The sequence below is a fragment of the Crinia signifera genome, chromosome 1 (genome assembly GCF_055691185.1).
Source record: "Crinia signifera chromosome 1, ASM5569118v1, whole genome shotgun sequence".
Lineage (NCBI taxonomy): Eukaryota > Metazoa > Chordata > Amphibia > Anura > Myobatrachidae > Crinia > Crinia signifera.
In genome coordinates, this window is record NC_139217.1 from 356,343,308 (window position 1) to 356,368,181 (window position 24,874).

At 43.7% G+C, this 24,874-nt stretch overlaps 1 protein-coding gene across 2 annotated transcripts; it reads left to right on the plus strand.

The window, feature by feature from the left end:
• The first annotated feature begins 1,132 nt into the window (after positions 1-1,132).
• Positions 1,133-20,392, plus strand: UBE2L3 (ubiquitin conjugating enzyme E2 L3). Of its 2 annotated transcripts, none has more exons than XM_083149078.1 (4): positions 1,133-1,280; positions 7,054-7,149; positions 15,897-16,083; positions 19,443-20,392. In XM_083149078.1, the coding sequence occupies exons 1-4, from the start codon at positions 1,254-1,256 to the stop codon at positions 19,595-19,597; spliced, it is 465 nt and encodes a 154-aa protein (XP_083005204.1). In that variant the 5' UTR covers positions 1,133-1,253; the 3' UTR covers positions 19,598-20,392. The 2 variants fall into 2 exon arrangements, with proteins under 2 accessions (XP_083005204.1, XP_083005213.1); XM_083149087.1 differs by lacking the exon at positions 1,133-1,280 and adding an exon at positions 1,624-1,644.
• The last annotated feature ends 4,482 nt before the right edge of the window (positions 20,393-24,874 follow it).

Here is a 24,874-nt window from a genome sequence, read left to right on the forward strand (position 1 = left end):
CCCCATAAAAATGCTGGGTGTTACCATGGGAACGCAGGCATGGCATTGCTTGCTCGAGGTGGGCGGCTAACATCACATGACATCAGAGCCCTGCCCGTATTCGGCGATCAGTTTAGACTATTTAGACTATTATCAAAGAGGAGAAAAATCATTTGATGGTACACATCTCCTCGCATGCTAGTGAGGGGATTTGGTGAGGGGTGGAGCGGCGCTTACCTGTTCGCTAGGCTGTGAGTGCAAGCAGCCTAGCAAAAAGGTCTGAATCAGGCCAATAATTCAGACCTCATTGCTAGACTGCTAATTTTTGGAGCCCTGCAATCAGTTGCTGCCCAGCCTGAGTGAAATACCACCTCAAGCAAGCCTGCTAATGTGTTCACAGCCGTGCACACAGGGGAAAAAAACACTCATCACCGAATGACTTCAAACCCGCCCGCTCGCTGAGTCTAGACTCACTTGGCACTGCGAAGACTGTGGGGAGGAGGCCGCTGATGATATCAGTGGCCCTCACAATGATCGGGGAATGCCTGCATTTTTTTGGTGTACTCCCACAACATGCTGTGTTATCGCCCCCAAATGCCCGCAGGGTGTCAATCACCCTGCAATCATCCAGGGAACACTAGCCTGCGTTGGCTGTTTTTGGACAGATAGCTCGTGCATGCGCACTATGTTCCATGTGTCTGATGATCGCCCGGGCTGCGAATTTGCAGCCCAGCAAATGAGTCTGAATCAGGCCCAATGGCCTGTGCATACCCAGACAACAAGTGCCAACATTTCCCTATATAGTGTAACAGGCATCATCCTATCACCCAAATAACATATGGTTCCCGTACATAGTAACAAGGTTTTGGGACTTAAAGCACTAATGTCTAACACCTAAACCAGAAATACATATAAACCAGCAGTGATTAACTAGGTTGTATTACTTTTTCGCTGCTAACTTTAACTGAATTTATTTTATATTTGTGGTATCAGTTGTTTGGGGAAGTATGCTCATTAGGAATGATAAGAGAAGCCCAATGTGTGTTATGAGTACATGTGCTGCTGGGGAGTACTGTCAGTGTATACGGGACGTTCTCCCCCTGCATTAGAGCAGCTTCTAGGGGAGAGGGGATGACGCCCGCAGACGCCACAGGCTAATAGCGCAGGAATGTTTGCAATTTTCCCCTTGGTTGCTCAGTGACCCGGTCTGAGCGCACCAGGAAGTGCCGGCCCTTTAGCCGCGATGCACTGTGGGAACTCCCCTCAGATCCAAGATGGCGGCCAGCAGGAGGCTGATGAAGGTAATGGGGGTATAGGGCGGCTCTTTCATTCGGAATAAGGGTTTTTACGGGCGGTTAGTGTGCCTCGGTTGTCTTCCAACGCCCATCTGGGAACCATAACCACCCACTAGTACTGATATTTATCCGGGGGCTAGGCCTAGAATCCCCGGCCTCACCCCGCGCCGCCCGCCGAGCCCGGCACTCCCTGTTCCTCGTTCCTTGGAGGGACATGCGGAAGCAGCTGGAAATGATAAATTGGTTCATAGAGCCGCACGTTTCGGTCAGTCTGGGAAACTGTGATGTAAGCGGAATCCCGGAGTGCCGCGATGGGGCCTGGGAGAGGGGAGCCCTCCACCCCTGGGTGTTGTAGCTGAATTTCCCAAAGGTAATGGAGGAGTAGCCAGTCATTGTGTAATATCCGCTGAAGGTGGTGTAGTGTCATTAAATAGCCTTTGTTTTAATATAGGTATGGTGTGTAATCCGGAACTTAGACCTGACATCTGCATTACATGCCCTGGGTGACTGGGCACAAGGCAGTGTGGGCATACTGCTACATTGTTACCTGGGGCCAGTTATCAGGGGCTTAACCCCCACCAGGGATGATGATTTAAAATGTATTTATTTTTATTGTTTTCTATGTACCACGATGTTTCAGGACTGCTTTATTCTAAGAAGCCCTCTACATGGTCACATTGCTCCATCTTGCCTTAGTAGTTTTGTAGCCCTTCTCTTTTAGGAAAAAAGTATGTTATCCCTGTGCACTTGCTTTTTAATGCTATCATAGAATTTGACGGCAGATAAGAACCATTTGGCCCATCTAATCTGCCCCTTTTTTTACCCTTCAGGTAATCTCAACCCTTTTTAATCCTTATTTTTTTGTAAGGATATTCATATGCCTATCCCAAGCATGTTTAAATTGTTCTACTGTCTTAGCCTCTACCACCTCTGATGGGAGGCTATTCCACTTATCCACTACCCTTTCTGTGAAGTAATTCTTTCTAACATTTCCCCTGAACCTACCTCCAGTTTCATTTTCTCCTCTTAAATGTGTATTGAAACACCATATGCCAGATTACCATCTGTGGCTTGTTTTAATCTAGTGTATGTATGGTGTACATGTTAATGCCATACTACACCTGTATGCCAGTAATGAGTTTTCTGTTCTTTATTCAAAACATTGAAATACATTTTCTTCTGTACAGCTAAGCTCCCAATGTTTCTATTCTGGCTACTCCCAAATTAGTACATATATCATCAGACTTGTAAAATGTTATGATATTTGCCTAGTTTTCTCTGAACTCAGGCATGTCCAAACTCTGGCCCTCCAGCTGTTGTGAAACTACAAGTCCCATCATGCCTTGCCACAGTTTTGTTATTAGTGAATGCTAAAACTATGGCAAGGCATGCTGGGATGTGTAATTTCACAACAGCTAAAGGGCCACAGTTTGGACATGCCTGTCCTAGAACTTCCTAAAGTGTTAAATAGGTCTTGTAGGTTAATTATTATACTACCCAATCCTTGTTCTCCTGCTTTACATTTACAGTATGCTGGCCATACTGTTAAATGTAATTCAGTGTCAGAAGGACAGGCCAATTATCTGATGTCGCAATACTGGGTGAGTATGTCCACTATAAGATCAGTGGTGCATGTTGAACGTTTTCTCATGCCCAACAGACCAATAATTTGTGCTCAGTCGCTGCCATACTATGTGCAATCATTACCCCTATCAGCCATTTATTTGCTGGTCAGGCCAATAATTTTAAAGTGTATGTCTACCTAAAGTCGTTCTACAGGCCAGTAAACAGCAATGCAATTGATGCTGTCTTCTGCCCTACATACTTATTGATTACATCACAACTTATCAAGGAGACTTCATTTATACTTAGGAGGGTTCTTCGTAGTGAGATGTACAGTACCCTGCCTCCAAATGGAGTATAGGCCATGGATGTTCTACATTTTAAATATAGCACCCTTTAAAAAAAGTTTTATATAGGAAGTTTATTGTAGTAAGTTTCAGTGAGGGATGGACGGGATTTGGGAATGTTGTAAACCTGCGGGAGAATGCATTGTTTATAGCTTATACTAGTGTTCCCTCTAGAAATTGTGCCGGGCAGGGAGCTGGGGGGCGGGCCAGGGCAGCCGACGGCACACTTGTGGGCGGTCCCGGACCGCCGACGTCACTAAAGTGGGCGGACCGGGCCGCCGACATCACTAAAGTGGGCGGGCCCGCCCGGCGGCGTCACTAAAGTGGGCGGGCCCGGCCGCGCTGAAGATGCTGGGGGAAGGTGCCTTGATGCCGGGCATCGCCGTCTAAGGCGGCGCTGGGCTTCCCTGTGCAAGGAGTCGGGCAGGCACCAGGCTGTTTTAGTGGGGCGCTGCTAGAGGGGCAGGGTGCATTTTGCCCTTTAAAAAACGGGCAGGGCGCAGCGCCCCGCTAAAACAGCCTAGCGGGAACACTATTATACACCAAACTATATTTTAATCTATGTTGCTCAGAAGGGCGAAATAGGTAAAAATATTGCATAGTGTGTACATCTCTATAGACCTTTTAAATATACCTTTCTACTTTGTAGTCAATGGAGAAGGGAAGCTTGCACGCACCACAGGCTCGTGACTGAATTTTGGGGGCACAGCCTACAATTTTGGCACTCTTGCGAAGCCACGCCCTATTTTTTGCTGCTGTAGGGGCCAGAGTCAGCGCTCTATGAGCTGCTGTCCATGCCCCCAGCCCCTCTGTCTCCCTGAAAACAGTGTCTATTTACCACTGCCTTGCTTAGCAGAGCAGCAAGTGGCAGTGGGGCTCCCAACTGCCCCTCTCCCCTACTGCAGGACACTGACTGCCGGTCCAGGGTGGGACGTGGGAGAGTCCCCAAATATGGGACTGTCCTGCAAAAATCGGGACAGTTGGGAAATATGCTTTTAAAGGCACCCTGAGCTGAAACTCTGGCATTGCTTGTTAGATAACAAATAAGTTGCTGTTATTTAGGGAGCAGTCATAAGAGCTTTTAACTGCAATGTCTTGTATAATAGGTACCTAAAAGGAGATTATATTTAAAAGCATTTTTCCGCATATAGCTTCAATTATCTCTTGCGAGTGAGTCTGTAGTGCTCACATAGCTCAAACTAAAGCTAGGTACACACTAGTAGATATATCTACATACAAATCGGGCAGCATTCACACACACACACACACACACTGCCTGATCCGTCAGGACTGACATTCCAAATGGGCAGGCACATTTGCATGTGCCTGCCTACTGAGCTGGCAATCACCAGCAGCTCCCAGCGCAGCTGAACAGTCAGCCGGCGGATTGCCCGTACACACAGCATCATGCGCCAATAAATCTTTAGATGTATCTGGCATTGGCTGTGTTGCACAGCCAACGCCATATATCTTTGAACAAAGCTGTTCAGATAGTTCAGTGTTGCACACTTGTCCATGATGCATCGATATATCAGCCATTCAAGCCAACGGCCATTCTATCAGCCAGTGTGCATGCACCTTTACAATCAGGCAATATTTTGTTGCCAATCCCATTGGTCACAAACCTCCCTCCTGTGTGTAGTGCTTACTATGAGCCCTTCATTGTCAAGACAGGGCTTGACAAAAAAAAAATTAAAATCTGGAAGCCAGGATGAAAGTGTAGGAGCCAGAAAAACTAAAAATAGGGACAGTGAGCACCAAAAAGTTACACCATAATGCCTATTACACGTCACACACCCATTATATCTTATATATCTTATGCCACAATGCCCATTACACATTATGCCACACACTAATACCTATTGCATATTCTACCACATGCCATTATGCCCATTACATTTACCACACACTGTAATGCCCATTACCCATTATGCCACACACTGTAATGCCCTTTACCCATTATGCCACACACTGTAATGCCCTTTACCCATTATGCCACACACTGTAATGCCCTTTACCCATTATGCCACACACTGTAATGCCCTTTACACATTATGCCGCACACTGTAAAGCCCTTTACACATTATGCCGCACACTGTAACGCCCTTTACACATTATGCCGCACACTGTAACGCCCTTTACACATTATGCCGCACACTGTAACGCCCTTTACACATTATGCCGCACAAGGGCTTCTTACCTACATGCTCATTGCTATGGGTTTGTTGCTTGGTGCCAGGCAGGGGCAGATCAAGAAAAAAATGATGGGGGGGGGGACACCATTACAGGATAGTGGATGAGGGAGGTAGAGATGGACAGGGACAGGCAGGGGGTGTTGCAGAGAAAAAGGATAACAACGGGGTGACTGACAGGAAAAGGTAGTGGGTAATAAGGTGACCAATAGTTGGTGAAAGGGATAGAAGGTGACACAGAGGATGGTAAGCAGTGAGTGACAGGGAGGCTGATGGAAAATGGGTCAAAGGAAGAGACAGTGAGTGGCAGTGAGGGAGAGTAGGAGACCGGCATTACTATTTCACACACACACACACACACACACCTCCCTCTATATGAAGGATGATATGCTTCTAATTTTTTTTTATGCAAATATCGTGCTCGTTAACCAGGTTTAGCCAGCCATAGCAGCTGAACCCTAACAAACTAATAGTTGCACAGTGAAAAGTCCCGATTTGAGTGCTCAGTATTTCACTTTTTGCAGGTTTCAGCTCACTGCCGCTAGGCTAGCCATCAGTAAGACGCACCTGAACAGGGCTACATTTGAATAGCTCTATTGGACGCCCTCTAGTTGATTCCGGAGACAACAAAAATATTTGAATATGGCCCTATAGTCCGTTAAAACATTTACCATTACCACTGCAGCATCTGCGGTCCATTTACAACTTATTTCCAGCATTAAAACTTCTGATGCACAGTTGCTAGATGGCACAAGGAGTAGGGTAAGCTCTGGCAATTCCAAGTGATATGCTGCTTCCATTTACTCTACCTTGATTTAAAGATGCAAGGGAAAATTTGCAATGCTGCCAGGATAGATGTGCCATTCCAGAAAGGCACATCACCAAGAATTAATGTGTTAGTGGGCAGCAGCAGCTAATGTTGTTAACTGTAAAATGTCCAGGAATAGATGTAGAAAAAGGGGACACACGTGCGTCCTCTTCTGGCAATCCGACCGTCAGCCCCTGCAAGAATGAAGGGCGCTCCATCTGTAGGTGTTACGATTGCTTGTTGTGACCGGAAGCTCCGAAGAGCTCTAGTTAGAAAGTGGTTAGAGCGAGAAGACTAACTGGTATTGTACAAAGCTTGGACGCCACTGATTCCCTCTATCCAGTATTACAGGAAAATTCAGACCCCTATTACTTCAGTGTACACGGTAATTGTTAGTGTGTTGCTGCTAATTTGGGTTAAAATCCCTGTTGTAAGATTCAGTTATTTCCAGTAGCAATAACCTACTATGCAGATGTCTGAGGTTGTACTGCAGCTGGCCGGGTAGCATGTGTTTAACACCCTATCACATGATGAGAATAGGCAGGCAGTATCACCATTACAGCCCTGTTTATCCCGCAGGATAGGCATGGATGCAAAACATCCAGGTACCAAATGTTGCATCCATGCCTAACCTGCGGGATAAAGGCAAAATGTTGTTGTGTCTTTGTATATGAGAACTTTACCGACCTATAATGGGCATAATAGATTTCTTTAAGATTTTAATGTTATCTAGTGCATTTTTTCTTTTTGTATTGTTTTCGCATAAACTGCAATAAAATTGCACATGATGGTAGCTAGTATAAAGGGCTAGTTTTAGTGCATATGCCATATAAACTAGGCCATTGCTTACTTTACATCCACTCTTTCAGGAGCTTGAAGAGATCCGCAAATCTGGTATGAAAAATTTCCGTAATATCCAGGTTGATGAAGCTAATCTACTGACTTGGCAGGGGCTCATCGTTCCAGTGAGTATGCAGAAGTTGTAATAGAAACAGAAGATAAGATCAGTAGTATTTAAAACTACTTTGCTATTGTTCCCATTAACTCTAGTTATTTTATTTTTAAATTGTATATGTCTTTATATTGCCATTTCCTGCCTAATATCTGCAGCCCATTCTGAAAATGAGTTTGTAGCACAAAGTGAATAAAGAAATATGGCTGCTGTGGTTGGGTGCAATTCAATTCTGCTCCTCGGGATAAATGCCTGGCGACCATTCAATCCAGCAAATAACCTTAAGGCTGCATTCATCGTGTGTTTCTGCTCGCACCCTCCCAATGTGCAAGTACAAATTTGTGTAAAGTAGGACTTTGGGGCCAGTCACAATCTGACACCTGCATCACACCCTGTACTTAGCCAAGCAGCTATGGCTAACCCTGGCTTTTATCGCTAGAAATAGTGGGACTCACTGGAAGCAATTGAATAGGTCTCAGGCACTTGTCACAGGAGCTAAATTCCTATGTAAGAATTAAATAAACTCCATTGATAAAGCAGACCTTTTTTATAAAAAAAAAAAAAACATTTAATTTAGTATATTCTTGTGGTTTCCAAACTGTGTGCTGTGGCTCCCTAAAGGCGATTTTGGGCCAATGAATCTGGTGAAATCGGCCCAGAATTGCATGTGTGACATCTGATGTGTGGTCCCAATCAGGAGGTCGGACATGTGGGCTGCACATAAGATCATGTCTGACCTTCGGTGCTGGTGCTACAGAGGCCGGTGAGGCACAGTGGGGCAGGCGGCGGGTGCAGATCTTTACTGGGTGTTCAGCAGGACCGGCAGTGGCGGGTATTAGAATTTTAAAATATCCTGTCAAATGACTGGCCGGCCTCTGATTAGCTAAGAGCTCTCTCTGAGGTGGGCCAGTCATTTCACAGGTTATTTAAAAATTCTAATACCCGCTGCTGCCCGTCCTGCTGAACACCCACTAGCGCTCAGTGCCCGCTGCAGCTCCCCGGTTTTACATGTGATAAATTGCATGTGATTTATCATATGTAAAAATTGGCACATCAAGTGCCAAATTGTATGTGAGCCTCCCAGGGAGCTGCCGGGCGGCTCACAGGAGGATTGGGTCCGACTTGTCCTTAGGACAAAGCGGCCTAATGTATGGGGGTCATAAGTGATCTAGTCAGATCTTTTAGAAATAGGGCCCCATGTGCATGCCACATAAGGATGACATATAAACACGATCTACTTAATTGTTTTTCTATTATTTATTATTTTGATGTAGAGATGCAATGATAAATTGTTGATACTCTAGGGCAGGCTTTCCCGACCACGGTCCTCAAGGCACACCAACAGTGCAGGTTTTAGTGATATCCAGGCTTCACCACAGATGGTTTAATCAGAATAACTCAGGTACTAATTAAGTCATCTGTGTTCAAGCCTGGATATTTAGAAAACCTGCACTGTTGGTGTGCCTTGAGGACCGTGGTTGGGAAAGCCTGCTCTAGGGTGCTGTTGAGAGATGGGAACCACTGGTCTATTCACATTGACAAACCTCCTTTCCAGAGAGTTGCTATGTATTGTCTAGATGCCATGATTGTACAGCGCTTCTGTTTTATTTACCTGTTCACCAATGTTGTGATTTATGTGCTCTGGATTCCTCTCTGCTATTTTGTGTGAGTGTCACCCATGTTTCAATGTCTCTTTTATACTACAATTAACATAACTATAGTGAAGCTTTTGAATGTTCCCCTGTAGAATGTAACTGGTAAGCAGGAATGTAAAGTAAACCCTAAGGGGCCATGGGTGTGTCATCCCCTAAACTGTGGATGACTTTATTTTATATAAACACATTGCTTTTGTGAGTGAAGCCGGGCAGCTCCCAGTATAGAAGCTGAAATGCCATTCTGGTTATATATAACAAAGATGAGGCAGCACTCCCGGATTTCATGCAAAAAAGTGGATATTTAATAATCATGTGTCCAACATGTTTCGGGCCTTCATGCCCGTCCTCAGGGATGATATATATATCTATATCTATCTATCTATCTATCTATCTATCTATCTATCTATCTATCTCTGAAACACTGCCATCTGCTGGCAGAGAGTGAAACTAAATCTCTTTTTCACACATGCACGAACACAGAAGGTAACAGGCTAGCTTTCAAAGCTTTTGCTTTGTGGGCTTACTAGTATTGGGATATTCACTGCGTGTGTACATCAGTATTTCATTCAGTAGCTCTTGGCTCTTCTGATCTTATTGTCAGCATGTATGCCCTGAGGGTGGGGGTATTGTAGCTTATTCCAGTAGATTGTATTGCTTTTCAACGAAAAATACAAACAAAAAGGAGCTTGCTATGTATACTAATGGTGTGTACACAAGGTGAGATGTGCGATGCAATCCCCGATGCGATAAGAACGCACGGCATGCATGTAATGGCACAATTTTGACTATCGTGCAGATCTGCACGATATAGTCAAGGCTGCCAAGACTTTCTGCCGTGCGATACTGGAGCGTAAAAGTTAAAACCCATGCGATCTGCGTGCGATACCGATACAATTCTGACTATATAGTCCGAATCGCAGAGTGATTGTACCCATGTGCACACACCATTAATCCCTAGGTGAAAGGGTCAGAAAATAAGTGTGCTGGCACATTTGTTTTCTTTTTTTTTTAAACACATTTTATTAGTTGGAACGCAACCAGAAGGTACATTATCAGGTATGGAGACAAAAATCAGTGCAAGAGTCAGGTCTACATTACATGAGTGACGTGGTCCAACAAAGGTATTTTTCATGTATATATGGAAAAATAGAGAGAGAGAGAAAGTAGAAAGAAAAAAACAGGAGGAAAGAGTGAAAGAAGACCTCGCAAGGGCAGGGTGGCAGGGTGCCCCGGCAAGGGAGGGGTGTAAACAACAAATCACAATATATTGAGCCGTAAAAGAGGCGAATAAGAGAGAATTAAAGGGAGGGGAAGCAGGGAGGAGGGAAAAAAGGGAGGGAGGGAAGGACGGCCTCTAGGATCAGGAGTTGAAGGGAAAGGGAGAGTTCTGAGAGGCCAGCCATGGTGACCACACCTTGTGGAAGGACTTAGAGGAGTGGCGAATGATCGAAGTCATGTATTCCATTTTGTATGTGTACCATACGCGGGCTAGTACTGCTTGTAATGGGGCGGGAGAGGGCTTTTTCCAGTCAGCCGCTAATTGGCAGGTCATAGCTGAGGAGATGTGTCGATGTAATTTATGCTGGTGGTGCGTTAGCATAGGTGGTTTTAATGGGAGAAGGAAGTATCTCGGTTCCAAGGGGACAGCTACACCCATCATGTTCGAGATTAAGGCCACTACTTCCCTCCAGACGCTGGCAACTTTTGGGCATGTCCACCAGATATGAAGGAAGTTGCCCTCTGCGGGACAGCCCCTCCAGCACCTATCTGAAGTGTCAGGAAACATCCTATGTAATCTAGTTGGAACATAGTACCAGCGATAGAGAAGCTTGTAAACGTTTTCTTTGATTCTAACACAGATGGAGCTGGAGGATGCATTGTCCCGTATTTCCTCCCAGTCCTCATCATCCAGAGAGAGACCTAGGTCTGTTTCCCAAGCTATTTCGTGCGGAGCCCGTGAGGAAGCCGGTCCAGCGTCTAGAAGGGAGTAAATTATGGAGATTAGGCCCTTGGATGAGTCTCGTTTCCAGCAGATATATTCAAACGATGTTTTAAGGGTCTGGATTTGAGAGTAGGTGTAATTTTAGCATGGAAGTGCCTTATCTGCAGGAAACGAAAAAAATCCGCGTTTGGGATTGCCGTGTCCCCCCGGACCTCAGAGAATTGAGGGAAGTTTGCGTCAGTTGTGATATCATTCAAATAGTAGATATTGTCTTTTAGCCAGCTTGAAAGGGAGGACCGGCCTAAACCAGGGGGGAAATCTGGATTATGAAACAATGGGATTAGTGGGGAAGGAAGTGGGGCGAGCTTATAGTTCTTATTAACCCTGTCCCAAACAGTTAGGGCATGGGAGACTACCGGGTAGGATCTAGCTATACGAGGGCGTTTGTTCTTAGGTAACCATAATAAGGAAGAGAGGGTAGAAAGCCCCAGGTCGTTTGCCTTGATGTTCACCCACACCTTCTGTGTTCCCCAAGGATTGCACCATTGGACAATCTGAGATAACCTGGTGGCATGGTAATATCTCCGGAAGTCTGGGATCCCCAGACCACCTTGGTTGGAGGGACGTTGGAGTAGTTTTAGCCTTATTCGGGGGCGCTTTTTGTCCCATATGAACTGGGAGGTTTGTTGTTGTAACGATTTAAAGACATTGAGAGGGATGTATATTGGTAAAGTTTGGAATAAATAAAGAAGGCGTGGGAGGACGGTCATCTTAACTGAGTTGATTTTACCTATCCAAGAAATGAAGTAGGAGGACCATAGGGTCAGATCAGCCTTAATATTGTCTAATAAACGGGGAAAATTAGCCTGGAAAAGTTGGTGGTGATGGTGAGTCAGATATATACCGAGGTACTTGATCCTCCTTTTACCCCAACTGCATGGGAGCAGGTCTGCCAACCTGGGCCTAACAGACCCCGGGATATGGAAGTCAAGAACCTCGGTCTTCTCCACATTGATTTTATAACCAGAGTGAGAAGAATATTGCTGTATTTCAGAAAGGAGAGGGGGAATGGAGTTGATTGGGTCTGCCAGGGTCAGAAGCACATCATCCGCATAGAGTGCGATTTTATGCTCTGAAGTGCCAGAGCTTATGCCATGGATGGAGGTATTGCTGCGGATCCTCGCTGCCAGGGGCTCCATAACAAGGGCGAAGATGAGGGGGGAGAGGGGGCATCCCTGGCGGGTACCATTCGATATCCCGAAGTGACCAGAGACTGCGCCATTGACAGAGACCCGAGCAGACGGCGCAGCACATTTGTTTTCTTAACCTTTAAAATGACCACAAATAAGATCATGTTTGTGCATTCGATTCCATTGTCTTTGTATAGCAGATCTGACCAAGAGCAGAAATTCTAATTACATCAGCTTGAACAGTAATGTTTCCTGAACATGGAAATCCCCTGTTGTCTAATATGTTTAGGAAACTGCCGATCAGTTATGTTTTGTGATAATTGCCCTAATTCTGCATGGATCGCTAATCAGAGAATTCACAATCGTGAGTGAATATCTAACGACTGCACATGCCCAAATAGCCAAACCATATCCATATGTATAATGCTGCGGTGTAGTCGCAGATTGATTGGCAGGAAGCCGGCGTATAGGGTGAAAACATGGCCTTTTCTGGGTGTGTTAGTGAAAATGCAGGTGTTTTTGGTAGTGGATTTCTGACTTAAGCGATGACCGATTCCAGCCTGGTTCTCCCCTATCAGTCTTACTAAGTAATCCTCTCTCCATGTGAAATGTGGTATGATCTGGTGGTAAAGGATATGGGATGTCTAGGAGAAGCAAAGGTGATTGACATAATATGAGGGTGTCCAAAGTGTTGAGAATATGATGGCAGGCAAAAGACCTAATCATGTTTGTATGTAATCGCTGATGTTTATGGAAGGTAGTGATTCTCTGAAGACAGCACCTGCACAGCAGTCGCACTGCATATGTGCCCAGGTGCTTTTGCGATCATATGCTCAGTGACATTGTTATTATAGGAGTTAATTCTATTCAGAACGATGTGCAGGAGTGAGCGCTGGATCTATTCTTTTCAGAGTGCTACTAATGCCGACTAGTGTATTTCATTGTGGGAGGCACTTGAGTCGGAAAATGCCGGTACTCGCATGTAAACACCCATGAGTACCGGCCCTCTCCAACCTAGCAGCACACTGAATTTAGCTCCGGGATCTCCCTAATGGCGCAATTCATATTGTTCTGTATGGAATTGACCCTATAGTTATTGAGGCAGGAACCGTTTGTAAGAGGTAACAGGAAGTGGCAGCAAAAACACAGATGTGTCATGGTCTATCGGCCATCAGCTAGGATCATGTACATAGAGAGAAATATGGCAACAACGTAGCTACAGTCGTAGCCAGACTTCGTGATCATCAGAGTTGTATGGGAACTACACACAGGCCGACAAGCGTCCTGAGCAAAGCTGCAGGGCGCTGAGTGAGTGTCAGGGTCAGTGTTCTCCATTGAGAACACTGGCTCTGGTTGATTTATAACCTGGGTTTTCAGACATTTTCTGAGTGATTTAGTAAAAGCTTGCTAAGTTTAGCAGTTCTGAAACCTAAAAAGTGGCATTTGAATATATTAATGAATTGGGCCCTAAGAGGAGGCATTGAGTATAGTTCCATAATGAGAGCGCCTAATACTAGTATAAAAATTACTCTGCTAGGTACAACCAAGCTAAGGACCTATTGCGAATTCTAATCCCTTATTAGTGACCCCACAACAGGTCACTGTTTTGTATTTTTATTACAAATGTTAAGATATATAAATAAACAGATATGCACTAAATAAAGTAGGCTGATAAGAGAACAATACTCAAACATAAGAACCTAGCATATAAGCAGTGGAATGTTCTTGCTCCAAGACTTAAGTAGAAAGACCAAACCTTATCCATTTAGAACACTCAACATGAATCAGTCAATGTGGAATTAACCCACCCCATCCGGCTTTTTAAATTAGAAGCAGTGTTTTCCCCAGAATTTTTTTCCAGCTGGGTGGCATTAAGTAGCAGCCGGGTGGGGGTCTTCGCAATAAAAAAGTGGGGAGCTGCACTGTCAGAGGGGAGTGTTTAGTGGCACTTATTGCAGTTAAAAAAAGGTCTCTCATCCCACACCACCACACAATAAAAATAAGGACAGTGCGCGCCAAGGGCGCGTGGCACAAATATACACTGTAATGCCTACTACTACATGTCACACACATTACATGCCGTAATGCCCATTACACGTTATGCCACACACCATACTGTCCATTACACATTATGCCACACTGTACCCATTACATATTATACCACACACCATAATGCCCATTAGATATACCACGTGCCTTAATGCCCATTATGAGTTATGCCACATAAGTGCTGCTTACCTACATGCCCGTTGCTACGAGTTGCATTCTTGATTCTAGGGGTTGCAGGCTCTTTGCCAGGTGTACATGCTTTTTTCCTGGGGTGGGGATTACTCCTCCGCCTCACCACGCCAGAGAGAGGGAGCCCCGGGCAAGTGAGATGGGAGACACCGCACCGGTGAGAGGGAACCAGGCAACACACCCGGCAGGTCAGCGGCTATTTTAAAACTTGTGCAGGCTCACGAGCCAAACAGAGCTTGCGGTATGACAGCCAATCAGGTGCCACTCCTGATTAGCTGCAGGACCGCGAGCTAGCATGCATTTTGAAATAATTGCGGACCTGCTGGCTGTGTTGTCCACCGCTATGCCCGGCCAGGGCAGTGATCGCACTCAGTGAAACAATGTGTGGGTCCCAAGCACCCCTCACTTTTTTTAAACTTGGGGTCCTACTCCATTATTTTTAGGTCCCATCACATATTATGCTATTAAGCTACTCCCCTCCCCTCTTGGGGGGGTCAGAAGAAAGTCAAAGAAGGTTTTGGGGAAACCAATAGCAGAAAGAGGGAGAGAAGGATGGTCAGAGAGAGGGCTTCATAGAAAAAGAGGGATTGAGAGAGAGGTGCGAGGGTCAGGAAGAGAAAGGGGGTGTCAGGGAGAGAATGAGAGATCATGCCAGGTAGAGAGATAAAGGGAGGCACTGTCAGAGAGGGAGGCAAGACAATGGGGAAGCATAGGGAAAGAGGTGGAAAGAAGAGACAAAGAAAAAGACTAGGCAGAGAGCGAGCGAAGATGGAGGAGGAGGAGCGAGAGCGGGTTGAGATAGATGGGGCAGGAGAGATAGAAAGGAGATCTGGGTGAGAGTAGGGGGAAAGAAAAAGAGGAGAGGAAATGGGACAGGGAGTGAGAGAAAAATAGGAAAGACCTCGGTGGGCGGGGAGAAAAAGAAGGGGGGGGGGCAAGAGGAGAGAGCAGGAAGGGGGTAAGATGACGGGAAATGTGATGAAAGGGCGAGAGAGGGTGGGTGAGGGAGGGCATTGTGACAAGTGGATGAGAGGGGGTGGGCGAGAGGGGGCAAGGTGACTGGGCATGAGGGGGTAAGACACAGGAGGGGGTGAGGTTGAACATTTTTACATTCTTGAAGACTCTAGTACATGGGTCTTCAAACTGTGGCCCTCCAGATGTTGTGAAACTACAAATCCCAGCATGCCTTGCCACAGTTTTGCTATAAAGGAGTGTTAAAACTGTGGCAAGGCATGCTGGGATTTGTAGTTTCACAACATCTGGAGGGTCACAGTTTGAAGACCCATGCTCTAGTATTTCTGGTCATTGGTTAATTTAAAAGGTCTAGTTGGCTACAATATGTGATTTCTGGACTTTAAATGTTATCCACTGTGTACCTCTAAAGTTTTTGATGTATTCCTGCATGTGACATAACCGTTTTACCTGTTGGTGGATGGATGCTGAGATCCCATGGATGCAATGTATGTTCATATATTAGAACAATTTGAATGGCCAATGGGTTGCATTGGTATTTACTAACTTTTTGGTTATCCTCTGTTTAATTAGTAAAGAAATTTAATTTGAAATTTAAATGGTCCCTGTCCAGTAAAACATTTCATACGGTCTAATTATTTGTCCTTGAATTTCGCATGCAAATGTCTTTCCAGATGCTGGTCATACATAGGATAATATCTACCCAGAGTATTTTCATGTATGCTCTGTTCCCATGGTAATCTTCTCCTTTCTGTTGCTCAAGGACAATCCTCCATATGACAAAGGAGCTTTTCGGATTGAAATTAACTTCCCTGCTGAATACCCATTCAAACCACCCAAGATAACATTTAAAACCAAAATCTATCACCCGAATATTGATGAGAAAGGCCAGGTATGCTTGCCAGTGATCAGCGCTGAAAACTGGAAACCAGCAACCAAAACTGACCAAGGTAAGATTGGCTGCCATTGTGTTTCTACACTATATCCAGTTTGTTTTATCCCGATTTACAATGGTAAAATGCAACAGAACTTGCTGCGCCGCATAAGAAACGTAATAAATAAATGCTGCTTTATAGGGAAGTAGTATAACAGAAAATGATAGTGTGTCAAGTCTTCTATAAAAGCTGCTAATTCCAAGTTTGTGCATGGGAACCTTAGAAAAGTTCTGGCTAGTGTCACTTTCCATTTATTTCTGAGTCTTGGACTGCCGTTCCCACTTACTGGATTTATACATACATTATGGTATAAGCACTGGGCTGGCTGTTGTGATTATTGAGTACTTGGGCATCTGTATAACTGAAGCTTGTTCTCATTTTTTTTTTATCCATCTTTGGTAAATTTGAAGACTGGTTGCACACGGAAATGATGGTGGCTGACGACGTAATGTACCTGAATATTTTATCAGGGCTTTCTATTTGGGTGAAGTGCACTTTTTCTGACATTTTGGGCCTATTTCAGGAAGGCTCACTAAGCAGCAAAAATGATCTGCTTATCAAGCCCTTTAACACCACCCACTTCCCACGTACATCCCCACAACAATGCAAATGGATGTTTTGCTTACGCATCCATTCGCATGGGAGCGTACATTTAAAAAAAAAAAAACATTCGATGGTCGCCGACCATCGATTGATATTTGACCCATCCGTAAATAAGTCGGTCTAGGCTGAGGTTTTTTTTATTTATTTATTTATTTATTTATTGTGTAATTTTTATTTGACAATTTCAAACATACAGAAAAACATGAAAAGATAAACAATAAAAAAAAAACCATGTACATTGATAAAGAGAAACCGTACTGCCAAGAGTAGAGATAATAAAGTTAAGAGAAGTAATATTTGCTACAGCTATAACACAATATGGTAAATTCTTACTTAATCAGATTAAATAGTAAATGACTATGTAAAGAAGCCATTATTGTATGTTATGAACCACCCGTTACAGGGTAGGAGGAATTAGCCAGAGGGGAAGTGGTTCACCTATCCCATTTTCTAAAGTAGTGATGTATTGCACATTTTATATGTAAACCTCTCGTGACCGGCCACTGTATTCACTAGGGCCCTCCAGTGAGATGTAGTAGCAAACCAGATCCTGGCTATTATGACCTTTGCAAGGGTAGTAAGACAGACATATCTTTAAACAACTGGGGAGTGAGACTCCTCAAGATTCAATGCAAAAACGCCCAGCTTAGGGGACCGTATTGGCAGGATATCAGCCCGTCCTGCTTTGCAGAAGGTAAAAACTGTTGGGGAGGCCCAAAGCACGTGCCAGGACGAATCATCTGCAGCTCCACAACTAGGACATTTAGCACTGGACCGTAACCCTGCTTTATGCAGGGAAACTGGTACGATAAGCACGATGTAATATATAAAACACCTGTTGCTATCAAATGCAGGGGGTTGTACATTTAATGTTGCCCAAGACCTGCGCCCATTGCTTTTCTTCAGTGGCACTCACATCACCTTCCCATGCAGATTTAAGGGAATCAAAAAAGGTGTGGATTAGCAAGTCTAGGCTGAGATTTATGTACAAAGAACAGGATGGACACTGACATTATCTGACATCAGGCACCCGCCCTGTGCAGGCTTTGGCACGCCTGCAGTCAGATGGGTACACCCACCATTTTTGTGGGAATGCCCAGAAATAGCTTGGCAACCCCACGTGCCATCCCCCTACCGCGTCCTTCTCACCCACCCCTGTGCGAACACCTCTGCAGAGCCAAGACCTCGGTCCCTGGTGTGAATACGCCGGGGACCGATCATTACTGGGTTAGCCCTTTGTAATGGGCACCAGGGCATATTGAAGTACCATACCTATTTGGGAGTGCCAGACACACTCGCCTCTTCTACCCACCCACATCTCCCAAACTAATGTGTACCATTTTTCGGAGTCCTGTGACCAGTTTGTAATCCCTATATAATGGGGAACTACAGTAGTTATATCGTGGGATAAATTGTAAATGTATTGTTTATCACTTGTAAAGTATGACCTGTTTTTCTGCTCCTTTATTGTAAAGATCCTTTGGCTATATGTATGTGAGCCTACTGATGTCTTCTATGTTATATGGAGATGGAGTTCTTCTGTTACTCTAATGGTATCATTGTCAGTGGTGATACATTATCCGTGGTTTGCACAAAATCTGTATGAGCATGTGTAATGTTTGGGAATAGTAAGTATCACGTTAGATACTTTTTTTTTCATCCAACATTAATAAGTAAGTTCTGGACTACATAGAATCATTCTTAGTAATATATTGTAACCTATATACTTGGAAAGAGTGCAGTATTAAAAAAAGAAAAAAAAAGTTACCCGAAATCCTATGTTTGAGGCTCTATAGATTGTCTGATATAACTAGAATTGGTACTCTTTACCTAGCACGGCGCCTGCGATTGGCATCGCGGTCATAGGGGGTAAAAAATCACGGCCATCGCATGCACTAAAAAAACGGGTGCGACGCGATGCCCGCGATTTCCCATAGGGATCAATGTTAAAAGTGTCAATGGACGCGATTTTTGTGTTCAATGCCCGCGATTTGTCCATAGGAAACGATGTTAAATGGGCCACAGAGCCCTAATAGTCCCCCAGAAGTCTGAAATGGCCCCCACAATTGTTAACGCCACCCCACGATCAACGTGAACCCGAAGCGTGGCGAGCGGCGGCGGTACGCGTCCCCCGACCTTTTCATACCCCCACTATCCACGTCGGCGTGGAGTTGAGAATAGAATAGTGTGGCGAGCCACCGAGCCCGAAGCGTGGCGAGGGGACGCGGACACCTGTGAAGCCCGCGAAGGGACGCGTTTACCTGTGAAGGTATCCGCGGGGCTCGCCACGCTTCGGGCTCGGTGGCTCGCTGCGCTCGCCACACTATTCTATTCTCAACTCCACGCCGACGTGGATAGTGGGGGTATGAAAAGGTCGGAGGACGCGTACTGCCGCCCCTCGCGGGCTCGCTGCGCTCGCCATGCTTCGGGTACACGTTGATCATGGGGTGGCGTTAACAATTGTGGGGGCCATTTCAGACTTAAGGGGGACTATTTGGGCTCTGTGGCCCATTTAACATTGTTTCCTATGGAAAAATCGCGGGCATTGAACACTAAAATCGCATCCATTGACACTTTTAACATTGTTCCCTATGGGAAATCGCGGCCATCGCGTCGCACCCATTTTTTAGTGCATGCGATGGCCGCGATGGGCGCCGTGCTAGGTAAAGAGTACCCTAGAATTATACCAGAAAAAGGAAGCTCTAAAGTTAGGTGGCACCTCTGCTGCTATTAATCTTCAGTCCGTTTACTCTTTTTATTTTTATTTCCAGTAATCCAATCTCTCATTGCCCTGGTCAACGATCCCCAACCCGAGCACCCCCTGCGTGCAGACCTAGCTGAAGAATACTCAAAGGACCGTAAAAAATTCTGTAAGAATGCTGAAGAGTTTACAAAGAAATACGGGGAGAAGCGACCTGTGGACTAGAAATTGAGGCCAAGCGCCAACGGAAAACACACACACAAAAAAAAACACAAATTCAAAAAGCGCAACTGAAGAATTGGAGTCAGTGAGTTCAGAATCCCCTCCTTCTCCTTACCCTGAAAAAAAACCACACACATGAGGCAGGACTCCGCGGGAACACGGAACAGAGGTGCAGCGTCAACCCGCAGCTTTTGCTAAACTCTACTTAAAACTGTTAGAGGAGGATTAAAAAAAAAAGTGTGAAAATGGGAGTACAGTTCTGCTCTCTGTGTAAAAACAAAAATCACTATTTTTGCCATTCTTAATCACAGGAAATGTTTCATTCTTTTTGTTTACCGTATTAAAAAATAAATAACACACAAAACCATATTGCTTTTCCCCTAAGTGTAGCATTGCATAGGTTTTTTTTGTTTGTTTTTATTTTACTAATGATGTTCCCATCAATTCACTTTGGACACTCCCTGGTAAAGGTCTCTTATGTGTTAGGTTTTAGTCCCCTCTCATTAGAAGCCTTCTCAGTGTCAGACTTTTCTCCTGAACCTCTGACATGGAAGGTCTTGCATAACTTTGGCCCATACAGACAAAAGGGAGGGGATCGTCGAACATTTGGCTCTTAGTTTTCCTTTCATTGTTGCACTGTACTTTGTGGGACTCGGTAAGTTCTCCTTCAGTTTGTAACATAAAGAAAATAAAATTTAAAAAAAGGAAAAAAAACCTTTAAACTGTTGGAAATGAGCCCGTTCTTCTTCTGTAATTCTGCCGGATGTTAAGATTATGTTTATTAAAGGGGTAAATCAAGCTGCCCTGTTGTGACTCTGTGTCTTTGAGGAATCATCATGGTTTTTGAATTTTCTAGCATCTATTTAGTAAAATTGTCTTTTTTTGTTCTGGATGCTGAATTATGTATTGGTAACCTGTTGTAGTTTTTTTTTTTTATATAATGCATGTAACAAAAAGGAAGCGATCCATAAATGCAGTTTTATTAAAGGGAAAAAGCTATTCAAAGACACACACAACACTGCTTTTATATAAACAATCCAATTGCGGCTGCACTCACAGGTCTTCCATATAATTACTCCAACAATATAATGTGCTCCACATCTTTATTTAAGAACACCTAGGGGGATATTAATCGGAGATTCTGACTGTCAGAACCCCAGGCCGTTTTCTCTATAGTTGACTGTAACTCGACAGCCGGAATTTAATGTCTGAGAACTGACGAAAATGTAGCCATTTTGTTGAAAAACATCTGTGCTTTCAACAATCCACGGCTGTTTCCGTCGATACAGAACTGCCTCCATAGGAAGGTTGGTCTGTAGCAGATGAGTCCCGGGTGGGATTGAATACCTTTACTGATGATAGTTCCACTGTACGAAATGTCGGCAGACATTAAATGCCCTCCTTAGCGTTGTGCCCTCCTTGGATGCAAGTCATTCTAATTAATGTCCCATGTATAGACTGCACTCACTGAACTTTTATAGAGAACTCCTGACAGCCTGTGTCACTTGTCCAACGTGTCAGTCAGGAACATGGTCTTTATAAGTAGTTTACCGACTGAAACATTTGACAAGTGACACAGGCTGTCAGGAGTTTTCATTAAAAGTTCATGAATGCCGCCTACAGATTGGAGATAGCGTTCAGACGTCTTTAGTGTCTGCAATTGTGTCCCCGCTTTGACGTTAGGGAAGGCACAAATAAATGTGCTTTAGCTTGATCTATATGTTCCTTCCCAGATCATGTGTTGAAATGGCAGCATGCTTAGGGGGAGATGCATCAGGCCTTGGAGGGAAATAAAGTGGAGTTGTCCAAATCAACGTCTATCCTTTTATCTAGCAATGTTATTGAAATTAGATAAAAGCTGACTTGTTATCTCTACAAGGCTAGGCCAATCTCCTTTTACATGGGATTCTTCTCTGTTCTGGCAAATATTCAGTTTTCACATTGCTATTGCCGGGTCGGAGATCCCGGGTCTGGCGCTTTCACATTAAACCTGGTTGACCGGGATTTAACCCATCTTAAAAACCCGGGTCAAAATAACTTGTTGGTCATTTCTGGTTGTAAGGTTTGGTCCTTTCACACCGCATCTCGACCTTGGTCTACCAGGCACCAACCTGGCAATAACCCGTATTAGGGGTGCGGTGTGAAAGGAGTATTAGAGAATTATCATGCCGCAAGCTGCTATGCAATTGGAAGCCCCTTAAGTTAACTAGAACTATAACATATTTTATAGAGGTTCTGGAAATAGCTAGACTGCGTTCTGTATGTTGTGCAGCATAGAGTTTAATCTATGTCTGTAGATTGCAGATTTTTTATTAGAAATCCAACATCCTGCCATGTCCTATTTTGGCTGACTTGGGTGAAAATAGTCTGCAGAAGGAAGAATAATATAATAATCTTAATATATCATAAGGCAGTTGAGGGGAATGGGAGTGGTATAAAAATATTGTATTATCAGTACTTTCATGTATTGGGGAATGCTGCGAAGAGAAGCTAATAAAGGCAGAATGAGGAAAAGAAGAAGTGAGGAGGGTGATGCATGAAGACAATGGCAGTAAGAGCAAAGAGGGATCCGTAGAAATAAGTACCTATATAGCAATCTATAATAAAACAGATTTGTAATCCTCACTAAGGGCCTTATTCTAGTTCACTCTTTCTGCCAAAATCCTTCTTAGATGGACAAAACCATGTGCACTGCGGGTGGGGCAGATGTTACTTGTGCAGAGAGAATTAGATTTGGGTGGGGTTTTACTTCAAAGTGAGATCTATATTGCAGTGTAAAAATAAAGCAGCCAGTATTTATCCTGCACAGAAACAAAATAACTCACCCAAATCTAATTCTCTGCTTATTTTACATCTGTCCCCCTGCAGTGCACATGGTTTTGTCCATCTAAGAAGGATTTTTGTCAGAGAGTGAACTAGAATAAGGCCCTAAGGTCTGTCCCATTTGCAACATGCATGCCAGGGAGAAGGGTATGTATGGGGGCAGCCTAAGGTGACCTGATCTAATGCCTGGTCCCTTTCCTCTTCTGCCCAGGACTATATGCCAGAGATTAGTTTGGAACAGATATTTGTTTCTAAGAGAGCCTATAGGAGTAAATGTCCGCTGACATATTGTTGAAACGTTTCTGCTTTCTACCGTATGTTCACATTAAGTTTAGGATCTATTATTATAATTTTAAAAATGCCAAAATACTTTCTAAATGTTTTGTTTCTAACAATTGTTCTGTTTGACTGTCTCTATAAATCCTTTATTCATAGCCTAGTAATATCGTACATTGTTAGATGTGTGTGGCAAACCACTAACAAGCAAAAGCGTGGTCATCATTTTTGTTTTATATAATTTTTATAGTTTTGGTTCAAAATCCACTAGTCTAAGACAGTAATGTGAAAAAAATTTGATTTGTACTGCTGCAGACAGTCTACAAAGTGACTGCACTCCCCTGTTTTGTAAGTAGATCCTGATAATAGTTTGGTGTTTGTACCATTATAATTTTCTAACTATAAAGTAATGTTTCCTCCATTTACAAATATGACTGCCCCTCCATAATTTATTTCTCCTATGTGATATGCCCCTCTTGGCCGGTTATAGTTTTAGGGCGGTGCCACTTGCTTTTTTTTTTTTCCCAGCTACCAACATACTAGTGTTCATAGTGCCTGCTCATTTACTGTTGCACCAAAGCCATTGCAAACACGATTAAGCTGTAAAGATGCATACAGCCTCTTTACAGCTTAATCATGTGTTGGCGACTGTATTACCCATTAACCTTTATGTTTATGGTTGTCACTTTTCTAGCTGGAAAGAGATGTAGTATTGAAAGCACCAATTAACCACCTCTCTTATATACTGTTGTATAAAATGTAGCGTATTTATCACGCACTGCAAGTTGGAGAAACGGTCATATCGAGTTCGTACTAAATATGGGTAATGGATAGATTTACCCTGTGACAAACACGGTTTATAAAGTTAGGAAAATTCAATTGTTTCTGCTCTTGTGTATCTATACTAGGACTAGGATTGGATTATGAGTTGATTTCCAAGTCTGTGAAAAACAAGATCACACCTTGTTACTTGAAGAATTGTCTACTACTATAAGAACTTACAGCTCAAATATGGTATAGTCTTAATAAAACTATAAAGGGTCGTCTCTTGTGCCAAGTAGTCTTTTTATAGAAAACAGGAAAAGATCCACATAAAGGTCATTTAGGCATAAAGGAATCTATTGGTGAATGGAACAAGATCAATCGAGGTGCGAACTAGAACATTATTGCATACGGATTACATGAAATGGATGGTGGGTCGTTGAGATGCATAGTTTGACATTTGCTGTATTATACAGTTCTCAGCATATAAAAGTTTGTATGTAATTGCTGTTAGCTCTGCTACTGCAACTCATACCCCATGTATTGAATATCCTAGAGCTTGTGTGTGACGCCTATGGCTAAGTGCCAGTAAAAGTGCTAAATATACTTACACCCTTCGTCAGGTCTAAATTTTCATTCTGAATGGTCTGCCTCTGAAAGTGAATATTTAGCTTTGTATGCAGTGTACAGGATTCACTAGCTAAAGCACATTATGGAAAAGCACCAATTTCCTAAAATTGTAATGCAGGACTTGATAAAGACTGTTTCACGTATACTTAATGCAAACAAACTGATCGTGTGTTGAGGGTACATTAATAGAGATGATTAGAGTCTGGAATAATAATAATTATACTTCAAGATAATCTTTCTTAATGCAGTTACTTCTTTAAACTATATTGGTAGCTATCCACAATGGATGGCGCTGGAGCTGGTACGAACGCCTGCATGCTCCACTTCTTCCCTAATGCTTGGAGAAGAAAAAAATAAAAGCATACACATTTGAAGTAACTTTTTATTTCTTGTCTTCCTTTAAATTTATAAGTTTGAGCTTTTTTTTTGTATTATTGTCACTTAAAGGCTAAATGTACAGTATGGGTCTAAATATATATTTCAAGTTTACCTAAAATAAAAGGAAATGAGCCTATGGAGAGCACATATAAAAGTTGCCATGATGGCGCCTATAAATTATACTGAAACTATTTGAAATTCTATGGGGTGTTGTTTTTTTTTTGGTAATAAATCGGGAACTTTTAAGTACAATGCACTTTGGCAGACGTTTTAGGGGGGTATTCAATCCTGGGTGATGACAGTCGGAACCCTGGCCCATACTCGGCCCACTCTCCTGTTTATCAGCAGGTGGGATTCATGTCCCGATTGCCAATCGGCTGCGTAAACGGGCATAGATTGTCGAGAGACGGC

Coding starts and splice junctions, on each gene's coding strand:
- UBE2L3 (XM_083149078.1), top strand. CDS start 1,254: ATGGCGGCCAGCAGGAGGCTGATGAAG. Junction 1,281..7,053: donor CCAGCAGGAGGCTGATGAAG/GTAATGGGGGTA, acceptor CCACTCTTTCAG/GAGCTTGAAGAGATCCGCAA. Junction 16,084..19,442: donor AGCAACCAAAACTGACCAAG/GTAAGATTGGCT, acceptor TTTTATTTCCAG/TAATCCAATCTCTCATTGCC.